At 41.0% G+C, this 23,077-nt stretch overlaps 1 protein-coding gene across 1 annotated transcript; it reads left to right on the top strand.

The window, feature by feature from the left end:
* The first annotated feature begins 200 nt into the window (after positions 1 to 200).
* Positions 201 to 22,708, top strand: baiap2l1a (BAR/IMD domain containing adaptor protein 2 like 1a). The gene is made up of 14 exons (XM_020082654.2): positions 201 to 505; positions 2,255 to 2,330; positions 2,420 to 2,506; positions 9,869 to 9,930; positions 11,206 to 11,277; positions 11,633 to 11,767; positions 13,392 to 13,544; positions 13,657 to 13,800; positions 14,265 to 14,388; positions 14,742 to 14,955; positions 16,800 to 16,859; positions 16,963 to 17,098; positions 20,475 to 20,515; positions 20,633 to 22,708. Exons 1-14 carry the CDS (start codon positions 455 to 457, stop codon positions 20,703 to 20,705), a joined length of 1,428 nt encoding a protein of 475 aa, XP_019938213.1. The 5' UTR covers positions 201 to 454; the 3' UTR covers positions 20,706 to 22,708.
* Positions 22,709 to 23,077: the final 369 nt, after the last annotated feature.

Genomic DNA, 23,077 nt, shown 5'->3' with positions numbered 1-23,077 from the left:
TGACTAATAATAATAGAAATTATTAATAACAACAACAATAATAACAAAAAATATGAAGTAAAAAGAAAGAAAAAGCACGTGTCCCTCATAAGCACCAAAACTTTAAGTGCAACGCCTCCTCTGACGTCACAGACATATCCTCCCCTCCTCCTCCCTCTGCACGAGGAGCTCCCTCTCCCTCTCTCTCTCTCTCTCTCTCTCTCTCTCTCTCTCTCGCTGTTCCTGTCAGTGGGACGTCCTCCCCCCGCGGCTGCTGAGCGTCTCTCTGTCCTCACGCGCTCAGTGAGGGTGAGGGTGCAGACAGGGAGCAGGTCCACCTCTGGGATTTACTATTCGCACTGAAGTGAACACCTGGACTACGAAGCTGTACACCTGTATTGTTCCTTCTTTTTTTTTTTTTACAGCTGTTTTGATTTTGGTTTTATTTCTGGGCTCGGGGAAACAAGCTGCCAACATGTCTCGGGCTCCAGACGGTGTGAGCAAGCTCACTGAAAGCACGTACAAGGTGAGTGACACACAAACTGAACTCATCCATCGATCATGGAAGGATGATTAGATGATAGGCAGTGCATGGTTCGTGTGTGGGCACCAGCTTTTTATTGTTGTGTTGTGATTCACACTTGTTGTATTTTCACCCAGATCATTAAATAAATCACAGAGGTGTGATTATTGTCATTTATTGGGGCCAGTCAGGTTTTATTTCCTTTTATTACCTTCTGCATATAAAACACACGTTATTCTTACGGTCACACTGCAGGGAATCACCTGTATGGGCAACTTGCTGAACTTGTTGTTTACAAGGGAAAGGAAGTATGTATGAAGTCTAATAACAGCCTGGGAATTCCAACAAAACAACAATAGGGACACACCCTGTTATTAGAAGCTATATAAATCAAAGTCCTCCTGTCTGTCTCGTGTGTGATTAGAGAGACACAAGTTTAAACATAACAATCAAATCAATCCACTGAAACCAGATCAACAGCCAGTTGATCATGGGATTAATCCTGTTTAGTCCTCCCAGATTAATCTCATCAAGATTATGCTGCTGCATCTCACACTTGATAAACAGGTGTGTCTGTGTGTGTGTGTGTGTGTGTGTGTGTGTGGAGTTGGACTCAAGTTGAGGATTTCCTGTCCCAATATATCAACAAAAAGAAGAAATATATGAGACACCACTTTATGAAGTTGAAAAAGTGTATTGTATGGTGTTACTCTTATTGGCTCTAAACCTAAATGTGAGTAATAATGATAAACTTTATTTATATTGCAACTTTCTTAACAATGTTACAAAGTGCTTTAGAAACTGTGATAATAAAGGATCATGAGAAAATAGATAATATAGAATATAATACATGTAAATAAGTTCCATGTACAGAATTGGAATGTCCTCACTGGTTTGTCAATACAGAGTGTGTGTGTGTGTGTGTGTGTGTGTGTGTGTGTGTGTGTGTGTGTGTGTGTGTGTGTGTGTGTGAGACAGACTCATAACACAGTGTGCCACAGTTTCACCTGCGAGAGAGAGAGATAGAAAGAGAGAGAGAAAACAAGGAGCCACATTTCCCTTTTTCCTCTCTCTCTCTCCTCCACTCTGCTTTCCTCTCTGCATGTAAAGTCATACCTGCCCCTTCCTTCATTGTTCTGCCGAGGGTGTGTCTGGGGAATAGAGACGGGGAGGTGAACAGAACTTGATTGTTGAGGCCTTTCAATAGAAAGTGAGAGAAAAGAGAGGGAGGGTGGGGGGGGCCGAGAAGTGTGGCGGGGGGCTTGATGAGGTCCACGCTGCAAATAGCTGTGACTTTGTGTGGGACTTGGCTCTTCGGAGGGAGGCGTAAGGGTCAAGTTAAAAACTGAACGTTTTTATTGTTCTCTCATGGTGATATTAATAGAAGCAACAGCACCAACGTTTGCACTTGTTTTTTGTGTGTATTTTTTCTCTCCACCCACTCCCATTAAATGACCCTCGTGACTTTTAAGCTCCCTCCTGTAAAAACAAAAGAAGGAGAAGAAATTGGAGATGTAAAGAGTCATAGTGGCTTACAAAGCTGTGTGAGGTTGCTCAATGCGCCCCTATTACAGTAGACATTTGGATTAGTCACAGGAGGAAATGTCTACAGTGGAGTTCCAGTAAATACTTTTCATTTATACCTGTGCTCTTCCTTCTGTGACGTGTCATAATGCATTCTTATTTCTAATAAAGGCTGATTATTTCAGGAGAAGCCCCTCCATAAATTTTTATCTCTGCTCTTTGTCCCAGAATGTAATGGAGCAGTTCAACCCAGGCCTGAGGAGCCTGGTCACCCTCGGGAAGAACTATGAGAAATCCGTCACAGGTAATCAAAGTTTTCACCCCTCTAAACTTTTTAAACTCATTTTTAACCAGCGGGCAACTTGACGATGTTTGTGTTTCTCCCTCTCGCAGCGATGACTCTTTCCGGAAAGGTCTACTTTGAAGCAGTGTCAAAGATCGGGGAGAATGCCATGGTGTCGCCAGTCTCCAGAGAACTTGGTGAGTGTCCTGGTCAAATCTACCGACAGTGAGAGAAATCCAAACTGTATCGTCTGAAAAAGTTACGTCACATGACATCACAGTGATGCAGATCAGTCAGAACTACTGATGCGGGCTGCCAGAACTTTACAGGCAGCAGAGCTTGTTTTACCACAAACTTACAGCTTTTTAACATTGCAGAACTTTTATATTCACCAACAACTTAAAACAAGAGAACAATTTTTTTTTTAAAAAGAATAATTTGACATTTTGTATCTTCTCAAGGGTTGGATAAGACAAAAAAAACACCAATCTGTAGAGAGCAACAAATCTCTTGACTAATTTGAAGGTTAAACTCGACAAGACTCCCAGAAGTCACTGCTCACGGCCAATTATCTCTTGTAAAACTACTGCAGGTCGATTCATACAAACGACACAATAACTCAGTTAATTAGTGAGATTTTTTAGGTGCTGGTCGGTAAAGTTTGTTGACGTAGGACTGACCCAGGTGAGCTGTTCCCACCTATGGTGCGTTCACATGGAACAAAAAGGGAATTTCCGCCAGGGCACGGTCACAAACACGTATGTGAAGCGAATGCCGTTGGTCAAAGTTCACCAAAGTTGAACTCAAACATGTTTCCTATGGACACAAGAGTGGTCCTCTCATCAAACATCCTGAAGTATACTGGAATCACTAGAGCACACATCTGGTAATAACACTGACTGAACCCTCATGACACAGCAGCAGCAGAACTTCATGCTTCCTCTCCTCTCTGAGGCTGTCACCATGTTTTAGATGTTGTTTTGCATTCATCCCATGACTCATCTCTAATTATTCTAACAGGGGTCTCAATGCAGTGCTATTAAATTATTTAACTAGCTCTGTTTCATATTGGGGTTTAACAAACTGCATGGCCTCATGTCATCATCAGGTTGATATGCAGGCAAGGAGTCAGAGGGAGGATATTTTAAAATGAAGAGATAATGTCCTGTCATTGTCTTTTAAAGGAAAATGGTGACAGCAGTGAATATTACCGACATTTGAATGCGCGGCTTTGAGAAAAAGCCTGTGGCTCGTCAATCTGTACTTTGGACTGAGCTCTCTTCTTTCAGTTGGCATTTGAAATACTGCCAAGTCAAACAGATTTTGATGAAACGTCAGAATAGGTGAAGAGGTTTTCCAAGACTGGGGGGGTCTGGCACATCCGGTACCAATGTAAACGAAGATGTGAGGAAAGCCGCAGGGCAGTGTTTCATCAAGATATTCCTCTGAAAGTTTTGTAGCAGAGTGGATAATTATAGCAGCGTCTATCTGAGAAGGAAACTACAAGGACATTTCTTTATGCTATAGACTCTCAGACATCCATCATTTGCTAGAATAAAATGTCAACCGAGCAGGCTGAGATATCTAGATACACAGATGAGATCTGTTCAGAAAAGCTTTATTACAGACAGACACCTGGACATGAAATCCCTCTCACTGCAAATGAACAGTCATAGAAATAGTTTCTCTGCTAAAGGAAATCTGTAATCCAGATTATTACCTCCAAGGAGGTTATGTTTTCACCCGGTTGTTTGTTGTCTGTTTTTGAACAAGATTACACAAAAACTACAGAGCAGATTGCCACGAGACTTGGTGGAAGGGTGCGGTAGGGATCAGGAAAGATACCATTCAATTTGGGTGCGGCTTATTTTCTTTAGCATTGTAAGAAAAGACGTTTTCACCATTTTCACATGGAATTATTAATGGATCTTGAGAAAATCAGGCAAATTTAGGGAGCTGATATCTATGATTGTCTGAAAATTGGTGCAGCTTGATTTAGATGATTTTAAGTAAATTGTTGGGACCTTGGCGGAAGTTTGTGCTCTACTGAGTGTTCTTATTCTTATTTGTCGAAGCTTTCCATACCCATGTGTTATGAAACGTTGATTGAGTTTGTCAGGTCACACCACACCTGTCACTTAACAATGCCAGTACATCGCTTCATTAAACAATATGTTCTTCGGTTGGCTGGTTGCATTTTCACTGCATACCAAAGAACAAGGTGCAAACAACTTCATAACCACCCCCCTAACTTTGAAAGAGTTTGGACAAGTGGAAAGGAAAAGTCATAAAGAAATGTCTCAAATTGGCTTCTAGTAAAATAAGCTCACAACCTGCCAGATTCGCAGCTTTTACTTGACGGGCTGGAATAGACGACAAGGAGACGGTGGGAATTCTCTCACACGCTGCAGTGAGAGCAGCAGCAAACACGCTAAACAAACAGACAGACAGACACAGACCAGTGATCCAGGCTCTTCCCCTGTTCCTCCATCTGCCTCACCAGACTCCTCTTAACTGTCCGCGTTTTGAGGCTCGAACTGCATGAAAATAAGGGAAACACTGACTCTTACAGGATTTATGGTTGTACCAATTAGTAGTTGTACCAACAATACCTGAAAATGATAAATGTTAAGTATTAGTATCAGTAGCAGTAGACAATCCTTATCTTACAAATTAGCTGATGTTACAGCTACCCTCTACTTCTGTTGTTATGCTTTATATGCATGGATATATATATATGTTTACTGCTTAATGTGAACAAAACTCTTAGGTAGGTGAGGTACATTTCATCTGCAAAGGCAGTGAAAACAACTCCCATAATCCCACGCTGCCTCACAACGTCATTGAACTAGGTCTATTGTTATTGTTTTGATTGAGAATTGAAGTTACATATTGTACATTTAAATGTGACATTATTCTTGACTTAAAGCCACAGCGGCCATGGTTGATTAAAAGTTGTATGGCACATCACTTTAAATCTGTGATATCATAGCTTTACATCGGTGAATGAATTGCATTTTATTGCTATCCACCTATTGTACAGTACCGTGGCCGTGTAGCTGTTATGCTCTACATCTGATTGTGTATTTTTCAGTTTCAGTGGGTGTACAATTAGAAGCTTCCTGTGCTGGACTCCACAGGGAGTTACTATTCCACTGTGAAAAGCAGGTATAGGCCTATTGAAGGACTGATGTGTGGAGATTAAAAACTGAAATGAATAAAACGGACCCCACCCCTTCCACCTTTTCTCTGAGCTGTTTGTCAAGCTTCAGTCAAAATAGTTTTTTTGTTGTTGAAATATTTAAGTATACTGACAGCGTGAGGAATGGTGAAATAGTTTTTTTTTATTGTCCATGGAGAAGGAGGATTCAGAACAGAGTGTTTCCCGCTGATAGCCACTTTAACTGGGATTTGTTTTTGAGAGCAGTAATTTCTTCTGAAGGGAGGTTGAAGTTGTTGTTGTCTGTGTGTGTCTATTTTACAGGAGTATTTACTCTGTAGATACAAACCACTTTTATTTGCACATGATGGGCCTTAAAGTACAGACATCAGCGGCACCAGGGAAGCAGGGACAATTACGTACGTCTGTTTGAAAACTAGAATTTCAATGCAATAGTGTGCGTATCTCTGCCAGCCAGTGTAGTTTCAGTATACGTGCATCTTTTTCAGGACTCATGAGGTCACATTGACGTTTGCCCACTGAAAGGCAGACTTGTGAGGCCACCGTGGTCTTGACCTTTGACCTCCCAAATCAAATCAGATCATCTGTGATAAGTGAACATTTGTGCCAAATTTGAAAAGATTCCCTCAAGATATTTCCAAGATATCTCATTCATAAGGCAGAAATATGCAACGACATCGATGTTTGACTTTAGATGCACCCCAAATTGTGTGCATCGGCGTATGTGTGTGTGTCTTACATCAACTACACAAACACATTTGTTGTCCCAAACAAGACTGTTGTTGAGACTGGAAAAAGGTCAAATAAAAAGGGACGGAAGTTATGATTCTTCTTTCTGCCGTCACGCTCCACAACTCTCTAATGATCCCAGACCTCAAACACCATTGTTCGTTCTGCACTTACCATTAAACTAAAGGCTCCACAGTCCACCGGTAGTTTCCTGAAAGTACCACAGGCTTACTGCTCAATATAGCGTGAAGTGGGAGCCTCTACAACCTTGTAACACTCCAGTCATTTTACAATAATATCCTGTGATTCTTCTTGAACATTCAGCATCACGAGATATTACAGGTTTCAGTATTTACTGGAAATCGCTGTCTTTGAAAACACCAAACATGTAGTTTTCTCTGAGGTCTGCCCTCAGTTTGCTGAAACATGTCGGCTAAGTAAAGATTTATTGCAGTAACCTGTTCATATAATAAAAAAAAGTTATGTGCTGTGTGTAATGGCAGGTCATCACTCGGTGTTAAGGGACCTGTCGGTGCTATTGATCTGTTGCAAACATAGTCCACATGCTAAATGAGAGTCAATGCTCAAATCACTGTCAACTTTCGGAACTATAAACTATATTAACTTGTTCCATTCCCAAGCTTTCAATCATATGGCATGAATAGGTGTTTTAGTTGTCATCAAAGTGTTGATGAATGTTCCTATAACACTATGTGTGGGACCCATACTAATGTTGGGCATAATAATGGACATTAGCCCCCGTCCCATATATTTCGATAGTTTGGGGTCACTATTTTGTTAATTTATAAACATATTGATGTTCACCACATGTATTTTCAGACATCTGCCTGTGAAATTCTGTATTTCCTGGTGAGCAAAGATAACAATTTGACGCAAATTACACGCAAATTGTGGATAATGTAAATACGAGATTCACATCAGTGTTTGCAAGTTATGGTGTGTGCCTGTTCAGAATATTGTCAGTGTGAGTCTGTTTTGAGCATTGTAGGGGAAGTAGTGATTGTGTATTTCATGCAAACTCAAAACTGAATGCAAATTTTTGTGTGTTCTGCAGTAAACACAGAGCCTGCAGTGTGCAGCTACAGTGTGTTGCTGTACATTTATTTTCCAGAAATGAATTATTGCACACCTGGTAGTCCCTTTGTTTCCATGTGTGCAACGAATGCTGGCCTCAAAGCAGTGTCAGAGTTACTTCTTGACTCTGGAAATTGAAGTTGACCAAAAAAAGGAAAACTACAGGTACAATATTATCTGATCTGGAGCTCTCAGTCTTATCGGGATGTATGTAGGTTGTTGCTTGTGGTTGTTGAAAGAGTTTTGAAAATATTCCCTAATTCTAGGAGTTGTGAGATCCAGTTTGTTTAAACAAGGTGTGGTTGTAAATTAAGATGACTGGATTTCCCCTCAATGGATGACAGAGGCGTTACTAAGAAGGTGCTATCCTTGTCCTAATGGAGTTTAATCACCGTAACTATTTTGTGTTTCCACCATGAGGCCATTACCATCAGTCACAGTAACACCATTACGAATACAAGGCAGGAGTAGCTTGTCTACAGCAGCCACCAAACTTGGTCTTTCACCACCTGCACCTGAGTCACATAGATGGCTGCATTTCATCCCACTCACTTTAAACCTGCACGTACAAGCCCACTGATGCACGAGCGTGCAAGAAGATGATGACCAACGGCCGGTGCTGAGTTCAGCACTGACGATAAAGAAATGAAATAAAGGTGAGCCGGAGAAAAGCTGCCAGCAGGTCAGCCGCTTGTGTTTGCTTTGCCAACGTCACCACATATTGTACAACTCCCTCACCCAACACCAGATAAGCAGGGGATGGCGAAGGGCACTGCCAGCTCATAAATCATGTCACCTGTTGGGAATGTAAAAGGCGTTGCCCTCTGTGCTATCAATTGTCTTGTAAAACAGGCATTTAATACAGTTGGTGAACAAATGAACAAATGAATGCTCTGAACAGGAACAGTTTCTTTCAAACAGCTTGTTTATCACAAAAACCAAAGAATATCTCTTTTTATATTGTATTTATTTATGCTTTTTTTTTTACCCTTCTCTGGGAGCTTAGGGTTTTTTCCCCCATGTCGTTTGTCGTCATATCAGCTGAGTTTAAAACACCCACCAGTCAGCAACTTGTGTTTTAATGGTCAAAGTTCACTTTCTCAATGTAAGTCATGGTATCTACATACACAATACACTTTATGTTATCTTGGCACTTCTCTAATTGCTGGTAAAAGAGCGACATGGAAGATAAGATAAACGGAGGAAAGGCTGCCCAGGGTGGTTGAACTGGTAGACATTCTAAACAAGTTGTGTAACCAGGTACGTCTTTTGTGGGTACTTTTATTCTAACTAGAGATAGAAATATTTTTTTTAAACTTTTATTTCCATGGATTTAAAACCAGCAGGCTCTCATCTCAACTCCCCTTCTTCACTTGTTCCTATGACAGATTCATGCACGTCACAGTCCATATTCATCCAAAACGGTAAAGCTTTCTGTAGTCTCCCTCAGGCATGTGTTCACACCTTATTAACCCAAAAGGTGAAACCTGCAGGTGTACAACAGCCTCTTTGAACACCCTCCCAGAAATCCTCAGCCTCAATCCTCCACGGCACGTGGCCCGTTGTTGGGGCTGTACAAACAGCCCCAGCGTCCAGCGCCACCCCTCTCTGCCGAGGGACAAAGGCAGCATTTACCAGTACGTTCTGGTGACCTTCAGAGGGCAATGTTGTTGTAGCTGGACGCTGCCTGCTGGATCACAGAAGTGCACCTCTGTGCCGCAGGGTTTTTTACGTTTGTTTGCTTTGAGTGGAGGCGTGTGGGGAGGAATGTCTGGTTTTGGGTCAAATGTGTGTGAGGGCAGAGGAGTTCATGTTTAGGACGGAAGATCAAATTTAAAAGACGTAAAACCTGGCACCTGTGCAGAAGTTGATGAAAACCATGTAGGTTTCTCACATTCACACCTCTCCCTTATTATGATACTATCACATGACCAGATGAGTTGTTCCATACTGTTATAACAGGTTTCACTAGAACACCGTGTCCTATAGTAAACCTCCAGTCTAGATGTCACCCCATTGTGACTGAGGTAGCACTATAAACTGCTTACCTATGATTGTCCACCTCTGTTTACAGTATTGACTCACTTCCATTGTCTCATGTCATATGCTGCTCTATCTACAGTGGAGCCTGTCCGTGAATGGAGACTGTTCTGTATCTGACCGCACAATAACAGAACCTTTCATAGAGATTACTTATTGACAGCTCTTTAAATATTGAGAGGAGATAAGTCATCTGTAAAATGTGGGCTGTAAAGATAAATGTAAGGCTTGATGAAAAACAAGATTGCGTGTATACAGGAAATCTCAGCTGTCAATCATCATGTTTAACTCCAGGCGGCGATTTAGACATTTTGGATTCACTTTTAGTGAGCTGTCATGTCTTCCATCTTTATATACAGTCTATGTAAGGAAGCATAATTTAGTGTCACACTCTGACTTAAAAACTCCTCTTTAGCCTGGTCACAGCACAAATCCACAGAATCATACAGTCTCATCAAGTTTCTCTTTCTTTGTAATGATCTTCCAATGCTAAAAGTTGCTCTTGTTTTTTTAGGTGTTGTTCTCATGGAGATTGCAGAGACCCAAAGGAAGCTTCATAATGAACTTGACGAGAATGTAAGTACCTTCAAATGTCAATGATGAGTTATATTCTACATTTTTGTTTGTAATCGTTTCAAGTCTGCAGGACGACCAAAAAGCTGAGTAGAATAAAATTATATAATAAAGAATCAGGGAAACAATAGTGTCACAATAATTCATCTTAACAAGTATTTTCTGTGCAGAATTTCCCGTTCAAAAAACAAATCAGTCTCACAGTGACGTTCATTTGAATCTGCACAGTTGTTTATATTGAGTCGATCCCACTCACACACATCATCCTATGCTGTAGCTGAAAATACTTTCCAACAGTTCCACCACACTGATGTTTGAGTAAGGTATGATATAAACTAATCCCCCGTTGCTTTGGAAAATGATTTAACCTTTTTTAGAAAATTAAACTATTGGCTTATTTATGTTTTTAAAGAATTAGCATCTTCAGTAGAGACAATGCTGTTAATATATTTTAATCAGGTCCATGTAAATGTGTCTAAGGCTGAGGGGATAATATTGAGAGATGGACTTAAGGATTGTAGGTTTTGGACCAACTTGCTCTCCCTTCATCTGTGCTCCTAATCAGAAAAATAAAAGCATGAAAATAGACCTGAAGGATAAAAAGAGCAAATAGGTCACAAAGTGAATTTGACAGCTCGCCTGTTGGGCCTCTGGTGACTGATTGTCATTCCTCAACATACTCTGTGACCATCAGTGCTCTGCTTATCTTTGCAAAATAGACATAGATTGGCCGTTTGTTACACTCTATCCTCCGCAGACATGTAACCTCCACAACCTTTTTCATTCCCTTCATTTTTGCGAGGTTGAAATTGTCGTGACGACATGTTAAAGAAAGTTTGACGAGAGTGGATTAGCAACAGAGTCATTCCTGACAACTGCTGCCTCAGGGTGAAATGCTTCAGATATTTGTGAATGAAATGTACTAAATTTAAGTCAAACGTGGCTAAAACTGAAACTCACCACTCAAGAAAACTTTGAAACATGCAGATAAAGTCTTTTAGCTCCCTCTTTCTTAGCTTTCCTTCTGAAAAGTCCCGGGCAGAGTGTAATTTATCTGTGAGAGGGAAATGTAAATCTTTAACCTTAACTGGCTGATAAGTCTTCACTGCTGCTGGAATCTCATCCTCTCCCAACAAACAATTATACGTTCCACCAGGTCTCTCCTCTCTTATCATAACAGGGCACATGACAGAACTGCACATTGGGTTTAGGGCAGCGTGTATGCTCGATGATGCAAGGTGCAACATATATATGTGTGTGTGTGTTTTCTCTCTGCAGTTCAAGAGGTTTCACAATGAGATAATCGTCGAGCTGGAGAAGAAAACAGAGATGGATGTGAAATACATGAATGTAAGTGTCACCATGAACTGCAGACCTGTATTCTTCAGTGCAACCCATCCTCCCTCTACTTATGACAGTTTTTATACAAACATTTCATGGAGCAGTGACTAGCACTAGCCTCACAGGAAGAAGGTTCCTAGTTTGAATCCTGATTCAGGGTACTCTGGCTCCCTCCGACAGACATGCAGCGTAAGTGAATTGAAGACTCTAAATTGATTGAGAATGAAATTGTCTTGGTGTGTCGGCCCTCTGCTACACTGGCGACCTGTCCAGGGTGTGCCCTGGCTCTATACAAATACAGATTCGATTGATCGATCTTCCTTTTCCTTTTTCTAAAACGTCTCTTGTCAAATGTGTCACGTAGGCCACCTTCAAGCGTTACCAGTCAGAGCACAAGCTGAAGCAGGACACTCTGGAGCGCTCTCAGACAGACCTGAAGAAGCTGAGGAGGAAAAGCCAGGGAAAGCACTCTTCCAAATACACGATCAGAGAGAACGAGGTGAGACTGAAACAAAACTCCAACCTTCCTTTTGCCTTCAAAGCACGGTGTGCACTTGGCATGGCTTTTCAAGCAAGCCGCTGCTACATGTCCATGTGCTGATGCTTGTGAGAAGAGTAGGACGAGTGTGCAACTGATGTGATGGGGTGGCCAAGGGAGTTCTCATAATATTCACTTGGCAACACGAAGGAGGAAGTGTCACAGGGGACTGAAATTTCAGGTTTTTTCATTCTAGTTGTGGTGTAATATTATGTACAGGGATCACGTCAGTGAGGACAGATATATATACTATATACTTCCAAGTGTCTTCATATATTTTCACACAGGGACGAGATGTCAGATTAAAAGTGAGTGAAACCATCAAAGGTGTTTTTGCACATCATATAATAGGATCATTATAACTCAGCAAACTGCAGTAAATTAAGATGCAAGTATTAAATGATACAATAAAATTGAATTTAAATAAATAAAGGTAAAGATTGAACTGTTCTCTTGTCTACCATCTCGATGTTGTTTGAGGGTGATTCTGGTTTTCTGATTTGATATTGTCGGTTCATTGATTAGTCATGTGACCTATTAATCAAGTCAAGTATAGAAAAGCAAAACTAAATTAAGGAATATACTCCTAGTAGGAGTAACAACAAAGACTGAAAGGGTCAAACCAAATTTTATCGTTCAGTGAAGAGAGAATAGAAGACTTAAAAGTTGAACTTGTCAGTATTGACATGGCTTCGCTTGACTCGTTTCTCTTTATGCCACATAGTTCCTCCCAAATGAAGTGTGTTGCACATTGTTGTTGCCTTGCACTACTGACAAGCTTTAACTTTGTAAATCAGTGTGCTGAGATAAAGGAGGGACGGCACAGTGTGAGTAATCACTCCCTCCTGTCTCCAGTTTTAATTTGTTCCACTGTTTTTACAGCCTCACGTGATGACGGACAGTGCGTAAGCCTCGGCTCCTTTCGGGTGAATTATTTAACAAAGCTTTAAATTGAAAAGCCGATAAGTTATCGCAGATTGTAAAAGCGTTGTTGTGGCTTCTTGGCTTCCTCGGTTTCTTTTTTCATTTCTGCCAAAATCTCAATTAAGTTTCAAGTTTGCCCTTGCACTTCAATAGCACCTATTAAAACACATCCATACGATTCAATAAGTCATCTTAACCGGTCAGAACCAGGTGCCCGAGGAGTGACATTTCATTATCTGATAAAAAGGACACCAGTGAACTGCAGGGCTAACAGCTCAGCGTTCTAATAATCTTCTGTCTGCCCTCCCACCTCTCGCTGAGAGCCTGGTTGATTGTTTGCCAGGGAAACTGAAGAGCTTGGATTCAGCGTCTGACAGGGCAGAGAGCAGAAGAGGGTCTCTGACAGAGCCCCTAGAGACAGGCTGCTTTACTGTTACCATGACAACCTGGGGAAAATAGGAGAAATTTGGTGCATCAAGGGTTTTCCTAAATCAGGGGCAATGAAGGGGCCACAATTTACGCAGAGAGTCCATTTATATGTATAACCATCTATGCACAATCCCTGATTCAGTAAGGTGCACATGTAAGTCATCCCTTGTTTACTGGCTAGTTATTAATCCCGTACCCTGACCTCCCTGCTGCCCTGTGTCCCTGTCTGCAGTTTATGGAGACCATCTCGTCACGCCAGACGGACATGCAGAAGTTCATCGCTGAAGGCTGCAGAGAGGCCTTGCTGGAAGAAAAGAGACGCTTCTGTTTCCTGGCAGACAAACACTGCATGTTCTCCTATCAGATCAGCAACTTCTACGAGAAAGTAAGCGCGGACAGAGATGAGCAGTCCCCCGCAACCAGGACCCCCTACCCTCCAGTGTGTGTTGTCAAACTCCTGCTTTCTAACCTCTCGCTTTTTCTCTGGTGTTTTCCAGGCCAAAGATATACTGTCCACGAAGCTCCCCACCTGGCAGGAAAAGTGCAGCGACATCACCAAGGTGCCGGACACGGTGGCGACCATGATTGAGGGGCTCTCCCCGACTCCAGTACAATCGCCGCTGGTTGAACACAACAACAGGGTGCGCTTTGGCTGGTCACGTATGGAATTGTGTTGAAACTGGCACTCAAATTGTTCCTCTGTGAGAAAAGCAGTAGCTTCAGAAGAGACTTGTTATTTTTGATGACAAACTTTGATATGTTACTGGAGGTTTGAGTCTTACCAAGGGACTGATGGCTCTCGTATCAGACGGAGGTAGCTGTGAGGAAAGTGCTAGTTATCATGAGCTGGTTATCAGCCATGGATAATGACACGTGTATGTTGTCACTTCCTGTTAAAGTGCACCGAATATTTTCAGGCCACAGCCATTTATTGCTGCGTAGGAGGGTGATGATAAGCTTTAATTACAGTAATGACCATTTAAAATCACTGCCTCCATAACAAATGAGGTCACGCTGCCAAAGCGTTTGTGATAATGTTGCCAGCTCATATTTTCATATTAGTGCATTTTCCTATCACACATCCCCGTCTTTGCTTTCTCCTCAGAACAATGTGGAGTCAATGGTTCCTCCTCCAGCACCACCGCTAAAGGCTCAAATAAGTCCGCTCGCCAATATGTTCAACCCAGAGCCCAGATCTTTGCTCACCTCCCCCTCAGACCACAACTCAGGTATAAACACAGCTGCTCTGAAACATCCACAAAAAAAAAGCATTTACATTTTTTCTGTCTGATTTTCAAGATCTATGATTTAATCTTTGAGAAATCAACAATTGTTTTGAAACACTTCCATCTCACAATTGTTGAAGAAGCAAAACAAATCTTACCAAACAACAAAACCTCCATGGCAGAGATAATTAATGACCTTTTGAGACTATGGTGGTGGTCGTGTTTTGTTAGCTCTGTTCAGAGCCTGACAAGCTCTTTCCCCTTGAATTTTTAAAAATGAAGTAAATCATCTTTAATTTCAAGCGTTGACACGATTGCATCTCTAATATGTTACTATGAACCTCTGCTGCCTCCAGACCAGGGCAGTCTTGGGGGGGACAGTATGCACCGGTCGGTGTCCATGTCGTCTGGTCTCAACGTGGGCAGGAAACAGCGGGTCAGGACCATCTTCCCTCACACGTCGGGCAACAACGACACACTCCTCAGCTTCGACGAGGGTGACATGATCACCGTGCTCCTTCACGAGGAGAAGGACGGCTGGCTGTATGGAGAGCTGGAGAAGACAACGCAGTAAGTTTTTACTGCATATGTCCCTTCCATATTTGTATATTACAGGGATGTGTGGATGGCAGTATGAAGTGAGGACGATTTCTGTGATATTACCCATAAGGCATTACTCATCTTTATATTCATCCCACCATTTCTAACGTTTTGGGGCATGACCCAAGGCAGAACCCATTAGAATTTGGTAAAACTTTCTGAGAAAATCTGGATCTACTGAATTTAAATGTGGTTTCATAAGGGGACTGTCGGGCCTCAGAGGTTTTCTTGTAGTCTACAAATCTCACGTGGACAGAGGAGGCCGTAGAAGTTGGAAATTAATGAGACAAACACAAACGCAATGTTGGTTTTGATAATCTCATGTGATTTGTTATATGATAGTTATAAGAAATGGCTGGGATATATGGAATTTCTTTTTTTGACTTGAACCAACAATGAAAATAGAAAGTGTGTTTGTGGAGTCCCTCCCTCACATACTTGATCTAAATACGAGCATTGGCACACCCAGAACAGGAGGTGTGCTCTCATCCCAGCAAATGCAGCTGCTCTGACACAGGCGTTTTTCACATAACTAAGGTGGCAGTACGGGTTTCTGCTTTGTGTTCCTTAATATTTTGCTTTACTAATACACCGTGCATGGAAACACAGACTATGTCAGGAATGTTCAACATGACAGTCATAAAGCTTGAACTCTCTCTCTCTCTCTCTCTCTCTCTGTCTCTCTCTCTGCCTAACAACACAGCATGCAAAGAAATCCAGGTACACACACACATACACACCAATGAGGGAAAAAAAATGTCCATGTGCAAAAACAAATACCTCCCTGCACAAGCAGACATGTCTGTTTCTTATTTGCTCAAATGATCAGGTTTAACATGTATATATATATATGTCTACTTGTGCATGGAGGAATTTGTTTTTGCACATGGAAACATTTTTCCCTCATTGGTACACAGTATATATATACACAAGTCATCTGTGCATATGTAACTGCTGCATTATGAGTCCCTAAAGTGGTCTGAGTAATTACAGCCACCTCCTCAGTAGATCGATTAGGCCTCAGAATTTAGCCGAAAGGATTGCGGCGTGCTCACAGCGCTCGTGTAGAACATCTTTCATTTTCACAAACAAATCAACGCATCTGCTCCCCCATTGTGTCTGTGTGTGTCATACAGCGGTCTTTTGAGGCAGAGTGGTTTTAGTGCAGTTTATCTGGAAGACAACATGTTGAGGGTAAATCACAGTACATTCTGTTTCTTAGCAACAAAACCACGACACCGGTCTGATAAACCATCTCGTTCGACAAATTCTGAGTCTCAGTGAAGAAAATCTCTGTCTGTTTATATATCTAATGTCGGATTTGTGGATCTATTTGGTGTCTGTCGCAGTGAGTGTCAGCTGTTGCCCTTGGATAAGCTGATCTCTTGCAGTCTCTTGTATTTAATTATTGAATGAATGGACATAATTCAAAAGAGGCATTCATCTTATTATTGGACAGATTACGATATCATCAACAGTGGATCTAGGATTTGTCTAAAAAAATTAAAAGGGGGCCAATTATAGGTCTAACATTCATGCATTTGACCAACATTGTGAAAGACAGCAATCAGAAACTTTAGGTCTCATTTTTTCTATGGCTGTTTGTGTATTGCTGTTGTTTCAGAGTTACTGTAAACCATGAAAAGGTTTAAAGTGGTGGTCTCCTCAACCGAAAAGTACATTATGAGGGGAACACACACTTTCTGTAATTATAAGGAGTTTTAGGTCATTTGTAGCATGGACTCTAATTTATAGGAGCGTTTCAAATGATTTATGATGTTTTTGACATAGTTGTGTTTCTCTTTTTTTATTAGGCGGGGCTGGTTTCCCTCATCTTACTGCAGACCCTGCACTGAGCCAGTGTTATCAAATAGGTAAGAAAACATGACAGCGTGCCAGGAAGTGAATCAATACACAATCAATGTGATTACAGGAGGTGTATCGTGAGCTGAACCGTTATTTCCTATGTATTTGCAGCAATCTGAGTACGCCAGTGCATAGTCTGAGTGTGGCCAGTCTGCCAGAGGAAGATCTGGTGTTGATTCCACCACCAGACTACAGTGACGACCCCCCCAGCCCAGTGGTCCCCTCAACGCCCTCACCACAGAACACGGTTAGTGCCGGCACCTGCATGAGCACAACCCAAACCTGCTGTGGATTTAATTAACCTGTTTTTCAACTGGAAAACACATCATTTTATAAATGTTGATGATTATAATAAGGTAGGCTACAATGGGAAAGAATGAGTGAAAGGCAGAGTTATAATGTGGGTAAAGAACAAAATTGAAACTGAAAAGCAGAGAGCACCATTAGATTATGTCCCTGATATCTCTGGTTTTCTTTGATATAGATAATTATCAAATAAAATGGTACGGGTGCAGTTTACCAAAAAATATTACATGGTACACTAGAAACGTCTTCAAAGAAAGCCCAGAACTCCTGAAGAGACTGGTCTTTAACACTGATTCCATGTTGGGGTTTGATCATGTAACACAAGTCGTTTTCTGACATGAACTCCAGAAGATGTCTGCATTCTAGGGCCTGAACTATCTCCAGAGTTTTACTTTCACATGTGAAGAGCGCAGCAGGAGAATCTTTGGTCAGATATTCTTTGAGCGTTCAGGCGAGGGGTGTTATGGCTCCTCTTAGTTTTTTTTAGTTTTGCATCTGTGGCATGTTAGAAACGTCATCAACATGCCCACTCATTTGCTGTGTATCCTGACAATCTTCTAGTCATTTCTCACATGGGCTCATTTTCCAGTGTCTTGCAGCTTATTGTTTTTGTCCCGGAAGCTGCACTATTTTGGTTGACTGCCATCGGTCCGAGCAGGGAGTGGTTCAGGAAAAACACTCTCAAATGCAGCACAGCTAGTTGGCGAGTAAACTTATCGGGTTGTTTAGTGACTCTAAAGCCAAAATAAACCCTCAGGATTTTGTGGAGACTAAAAACAGAGCTTAAAGTCGAGGTTCATGTTGGCTTAGCATTCACATCTTATTTCTGCTGCCCACAAAAATCCGTTACTGCAGTTTAATGTGTCACTGTTAAACATATGTAACTCTAATACCCCTTATACTATGACTAGCTAATACGTTTTTATGCTAATATTAAGGTATGGTAAAAAGTGTCGACGTAGTATTGAAGGTCCAGTGTGCAAGATTTAGGTGAAAGAGAACTATTGGCAGAAAGTTAATGTAGAATAATCCTCATAATGTTTTCGCTAGTTTGTTTCATCTAAATTGTATGAATTGTAGTTTTCTTTACCCAAGAAAAGGCCCTTTATATTTAAATACTTTGTATTTACATCGAGGGGACCCTCTCTACAGAGGCTGCAATGTTTTTTACATTAGTTCAAACTGGACAAACTAAACACCTTTTGAGTTTTTGAGGTTCTTTTTCATGTTTGGAAGGAGAGATGAGGGGGTGTTCAGCTGCAACATGCAATTTCAATACTACATATCACAGAATTCTACACACTGTACCTTTAAATCAAGGCACAAGTGTCTTTATTTAACAGCTGTAGTTGATGTGCCTGCAGGCCAGGCACCATGGCCCTGGTTGCCACAGTGAAGGACTTTGTTTGTGTTGGGTTGCTGCCATGTTTGAGTTTCTATTTAAATGGGCCATCACATGTTGTAGAAAAGGTCGTACATTTCCCGACAGGATGTCTTTATTGCCTTACCTAAGTCGCTGCAGACTCCACGCCCATGCCACGAAATGCCATCACATCTTATCAACATCTCCTTGATTCATACTCATCACCTCCACACCCTGAAAACACATCACAAGCAGAAACACACCTCAATTCCTCCAACCCATTTGAGTAAATACACTTCATTCATCCAGGCGATTATTTCCCAAAAGTATACAGGAGCCTTTTCAGATATGTATTTTCATTTTTGGCAACAGGTTCATAGTCTTTGTTGACGGTGAGGAAAAATGCTCATAGCCAAGTTTTATTCAGGAGCGAGAGATTTGTTGAGGACAGAGTCACAGAGGACAAGAGGGTATGAACACAATTTCATTTTGTGCCTGCACTGTGTCAGCTGATTGAAAATGAGCTAGTGGCTGTCCTGCCAACAGGCAAGCCCAGGCGCTCTTCTTTCTTCCTCATCATCACCTTCCTCGCTGCTCTGTCTGTAATCAGTGTCCTTTATATCTGCTGCCTCAGGGCTTCACCATGACATGACACCTCTTGTCTCTTACTCTAGTTCATGAATAACCCCAAACACTGATTAAATTAGTTTGCAGGACTAGATGAACTTTTTTGACATTTAATTTAGTTCCCTCACACTGTGCAGCCTACGTGGAATAACAAACTGGAGCATCAAAATGTACTTTTCAATCAACATTGTCTCCAGGACAAGCTGTGATCTGTGTATTTGTGGTATAGAATGCTTAAGGAAAGTTTGAATTTGTAGGAGATTTTATTTTGGGATAAAAAAATATCCTTAGTAATATTTGGAGTACTTTACAATCAGGAAATTAACAGAAGCTGAGATTTAAATGAATGGAACTCAATAGATGCTTCCACCAAGGCCCCCATCTGAAATCACATTTAAATCCACTAGATCACAATCATAATTATTAGTCCCAGAAACATGTCTGATTTTTTTTTTCCATCAAGATCCATAAATTATCCTCGGATCCCTGATCTGGAGCCACACAAAAATTGAATGGGTTTGTGTCTGACACGTACCAAAACCTTCCACTAAGTTTCATGGTAATCTGTCCTGTAGTTTTTGCCTCATCGATAGAAAGCAACCCCAGATGATTTTCGGCCTGAAAGGCTGAGTCCAGAGAATAAAAGTTTCATGATCCAGACTGTGACTTTTGGCTCTTCATTGCTCTCTGCTGGAAGAGTTGGATAGTGCATGTTTATGTGCAATTAGTCATTTGCATTCTAAACCTTCCTGATAAGCTCCGTAGCAATGTATAATAAATGATATGTATCTCATCTAAAATGAAAGCATCATACCAAACAACAAACTCTAGGGTTTGATGAGAGTTACTCTGACAAATTTATGAGCTTCTGCAACTCTAAAAACATTTTACAGCATTTGTGAGCAAATATGTGGCTTCGGTATCCCATCAGGGCATTTAACTCAAGTTATTTATATTCCTCAACTTTATTGTCCCCTATGCTCACTTGACTCTGCGGAGATGAGAACATTATCTCCGTCATCAGGTGATAAAAAAAGAGGAGTGTGTCACTTGCCGGCATTTCTAGATCATCTAGATTCCATACTCTGTGAGGTCTGAAGTTGTAGCTGAAGTATGTGCCAAAACTCTGCGGATTACGAAGGAGGGAGGGCGGGCGGGGGACAAGTGTTGATGAGAAATCTAATCAAACCAGTCAGACAACAATTCCTTTTTTCACAGCTGAAGGGAGGGTGCAGGTTTGTTGGGGACTCTGGTTTGTGGTGGTATGTCCCTGAAAGTGTGTGTCCTGGAACTTCATGGGTCTTTTCTTCTGTGTTTTTGACAACAGGTGTCTTTAGTCAATGGGACTGCGAAGGCTCCTTTTCTAGGGTGAGTGACCTAACACAGCCAACACAAACTCACAGGTCACAGCTCAGTGTGTGTGAGTCGATTGGTGATCGCTCCATTGTGAATTCAAAGTGATTTCTGATTATTTTCTTCCTGCAGGGGAGGGAATCCATTCGCCACGGTCCAGCTGAGGCCAACGGTAACAAACGACAGATCGGCACCACACATCTAACGTGGGGCAGGAGAAGTTTCACCACTGTCACGCCTTCAGGGGAATCATGGGAAACATGGGACCCCTGCGACACAATGATTATCACCCCAACCTGACATCTCACCAGTCTGCATGCTAGTCTCTCTCAGTACCAGTCTGCTCTATTAAAGGGAACCATTGTTTCTTGGCACAAGTGTGCTTTACTGTGCCAGTGTGTGTTTGACATTAGCCACAGCAGTGAAACATTACATAATCAACATGTGGATATTCTGACAAACTTTGTAGTGCAAAGACATAATGTCATATACACTGAGTCTTAAAGGTTCAGTGTGTAGAATTGAGTGACATCTAGTGGTGAAGTTGCATGTTGCAGCTGAATACCCCTCACCTCACCCTCCCCTTCTGAACCTGTAGTAGCCTTCAGGTGTTTAGTTTGTCCAGTTTGGGCTCCTGTAAAAAACATGGCAGCCTCCATAGAGAGGACCCGCTCCTGATGTAAATATAAAGTATTTAAATATAACTTCATTTTAGAGAAAACGTCACAAGGATCATTTTATATTTAATTTCTGCCAATAAATCCCTTTCGCCTAAATCGTACACACTGAACCTTTAAAGTAATAATTCAGCCCAAAATGAAAATGTTGGCCTGGTCTAATACTTGTCACTTAAAGTTATAATAATACTGAGTTACATGAATTTGCAGGTTGAATACCTTTAATATGAGGAAGTAGGAAAGTTCAGTTTGCATGAGCAGTATAATACAGTGAAGCTTTGAGAAGGTGTGACGACAGTCAATTCTCAGCTTTTACAGACAGACAAAATTAAAGCTCCTGTGCAATACATGTAAATACATTGAATGTCTATTATGGCCATAAATACTGTCCCAAATTTGTTTTCAAAGTACAGAAGTTTCAGAGTTGTCCTTAAAAATCATTTAAAAAAAGAAAATCATCAAAACATTATTTTCACCAAGCAGTTTTTAGAAATGTTATTGCAAAAGTTACAGAAAACCACCTCAAATATAATAATGGACGTGTGGATTACTCCACATGTACTTGACCTCAACAGTGTCATGTGCTACTGAGGTATATTGTGAGTCATATAAATATCCAAGGACTGACCCATGAATATGGAGAATAAACCTACATCTTCATTTTGGGCTGAAAGAGAAGTGTCATCAGGTGTTTTCAGGCTTGTATGCACTGCAGTCAGTGCAGTGTTTTAATACAGGACGATGAACAGACCCAGATCTAAATGACAGTTGCCCGATGCTAATGAAAGAGACCAGCCCTTAGGCTGTCTTCCTGACTTGCAAAAAAAAAAATGTACAAATTGTTATTTCTATTTTTCTTAACTTTATCTTTTGTCTTTCTTTGAGATATTCAGAAGTTGTGAGAATGAAGGAAGAGTGGCTTGTTGGTCGTTTGAGTGAAGGCAAAACAGTGTCAGTTTAGAAGGCTATTTATATACAGTAAGTTTATATTTAAATAAAATATGTAAACAGAAGTTCATTAGGTGTTTAAAGGGCCATAAAGATGCTTCTTTAAATACGATAGCGACTGGGCTCATTATGGCCTTGGAACCCTCACTGGTTTTGATTTGACTGCTGGTATGTGTTTTTTATGGGTAAAATGACCTTTTGATGAAGGAAATATTTTCACTACTCACTGCTCCACTGTTGTTTAATGTAGATTCTGTGAATGATGAACAGTTTATACAATATAAAAATGTAAATTCAGTTATTTGCATTGTCTGTGAATACAGTGTGTCATTAAGTATTATGTTGTCTGTGAGGAAAGGGGCTTTTTGCCATCTTATTGCTTTGCAGGATGTGAATGTACGAAGAGGAACTGATTGATGAAACTGTTTATTGACCCACTGGTGTGTTAGTGAACCCATCACACTGACATAGTTAATGCCACATGCTTTCTTCAGAGTACCTTACCACTGTGTCTACCCACTTAGTCTTTATTCTCAGTGAAACATGTTAAAGTAAAAGTCTGCACAATAAAGGTTCAACTACATATTCTGTTCAGTTCTCTCTCCTCTGTTTTCTGTGACAGACTGTGTATGAAGAGTCCATGTTTCTTAAAATGTGCTTTGGTTTCACTCAGCTGAAGTAGAAGGGTGGCGTAGTATACATGATAGAAAAAAAATGATGTTACTAAGTAATAATAAAAACATGAATACGTCTAAGACAACAAGTAAAATAATGCAATAGCATTTAAAATCAGACAGACACATGACAAATCAAATGATTCATTAAAGTAAATTACTATAATCTACCAAATTACTACAATCTACCAAAGATGCTGGTAGTAGGTGTGCTGAGGGGGCTGCAGCCACCCCCAATGGCAAGTACTTTTACTTTTTGATGCACAAATGTGCTTCTA

This window comes from Paralichthys olivaceus, chromosome 21 (genome assembly GCF_024713975.1).
Source record: "Paralichthys olivaceus isolate ysfri-2021 chromosome 21, ASM2471397v2, whole genome shotgun sequence".
In the NCBI taxonomy this organism is placed as follows: Eukaryota; Metazoa; Chordata; class Actinopteri; order Pleuronectiformes; family Paralichthyidae; genus Paralichthys; species Paralichthys olivaceus.
The sequence above is the reverse complement of the archived record's forward strand: the minus strand, read 5'-3'. Positions and strand labels throughout refer to the sequence as shown.

Excerpts from the sequence above, each read along its gene's own strand:
- baiap2l1a (XM_020082654.2), top strand. The coding sequence starts at position 455 with ATGTCTCGGGCTCCAGACGGTGTGAGCAAGCTCACTGAAAGCACGTAC. Across the intron at positions 11,278-11,632 it reads TGGATGTGAAATACATGAAT|GCCACCTTCAAGCGTTACCA; the intron begins GTAAGTGTCACC and ends TGTGTCACGTAG. Across the intron at positions 14,956-16,799 it reads GAGCTGGAGAAGACAACGCA|GCGGGGCTGGTTTCCCTCAT; the intron begins GTAAGTTTTTAC and ends TTTTTTTATTAG.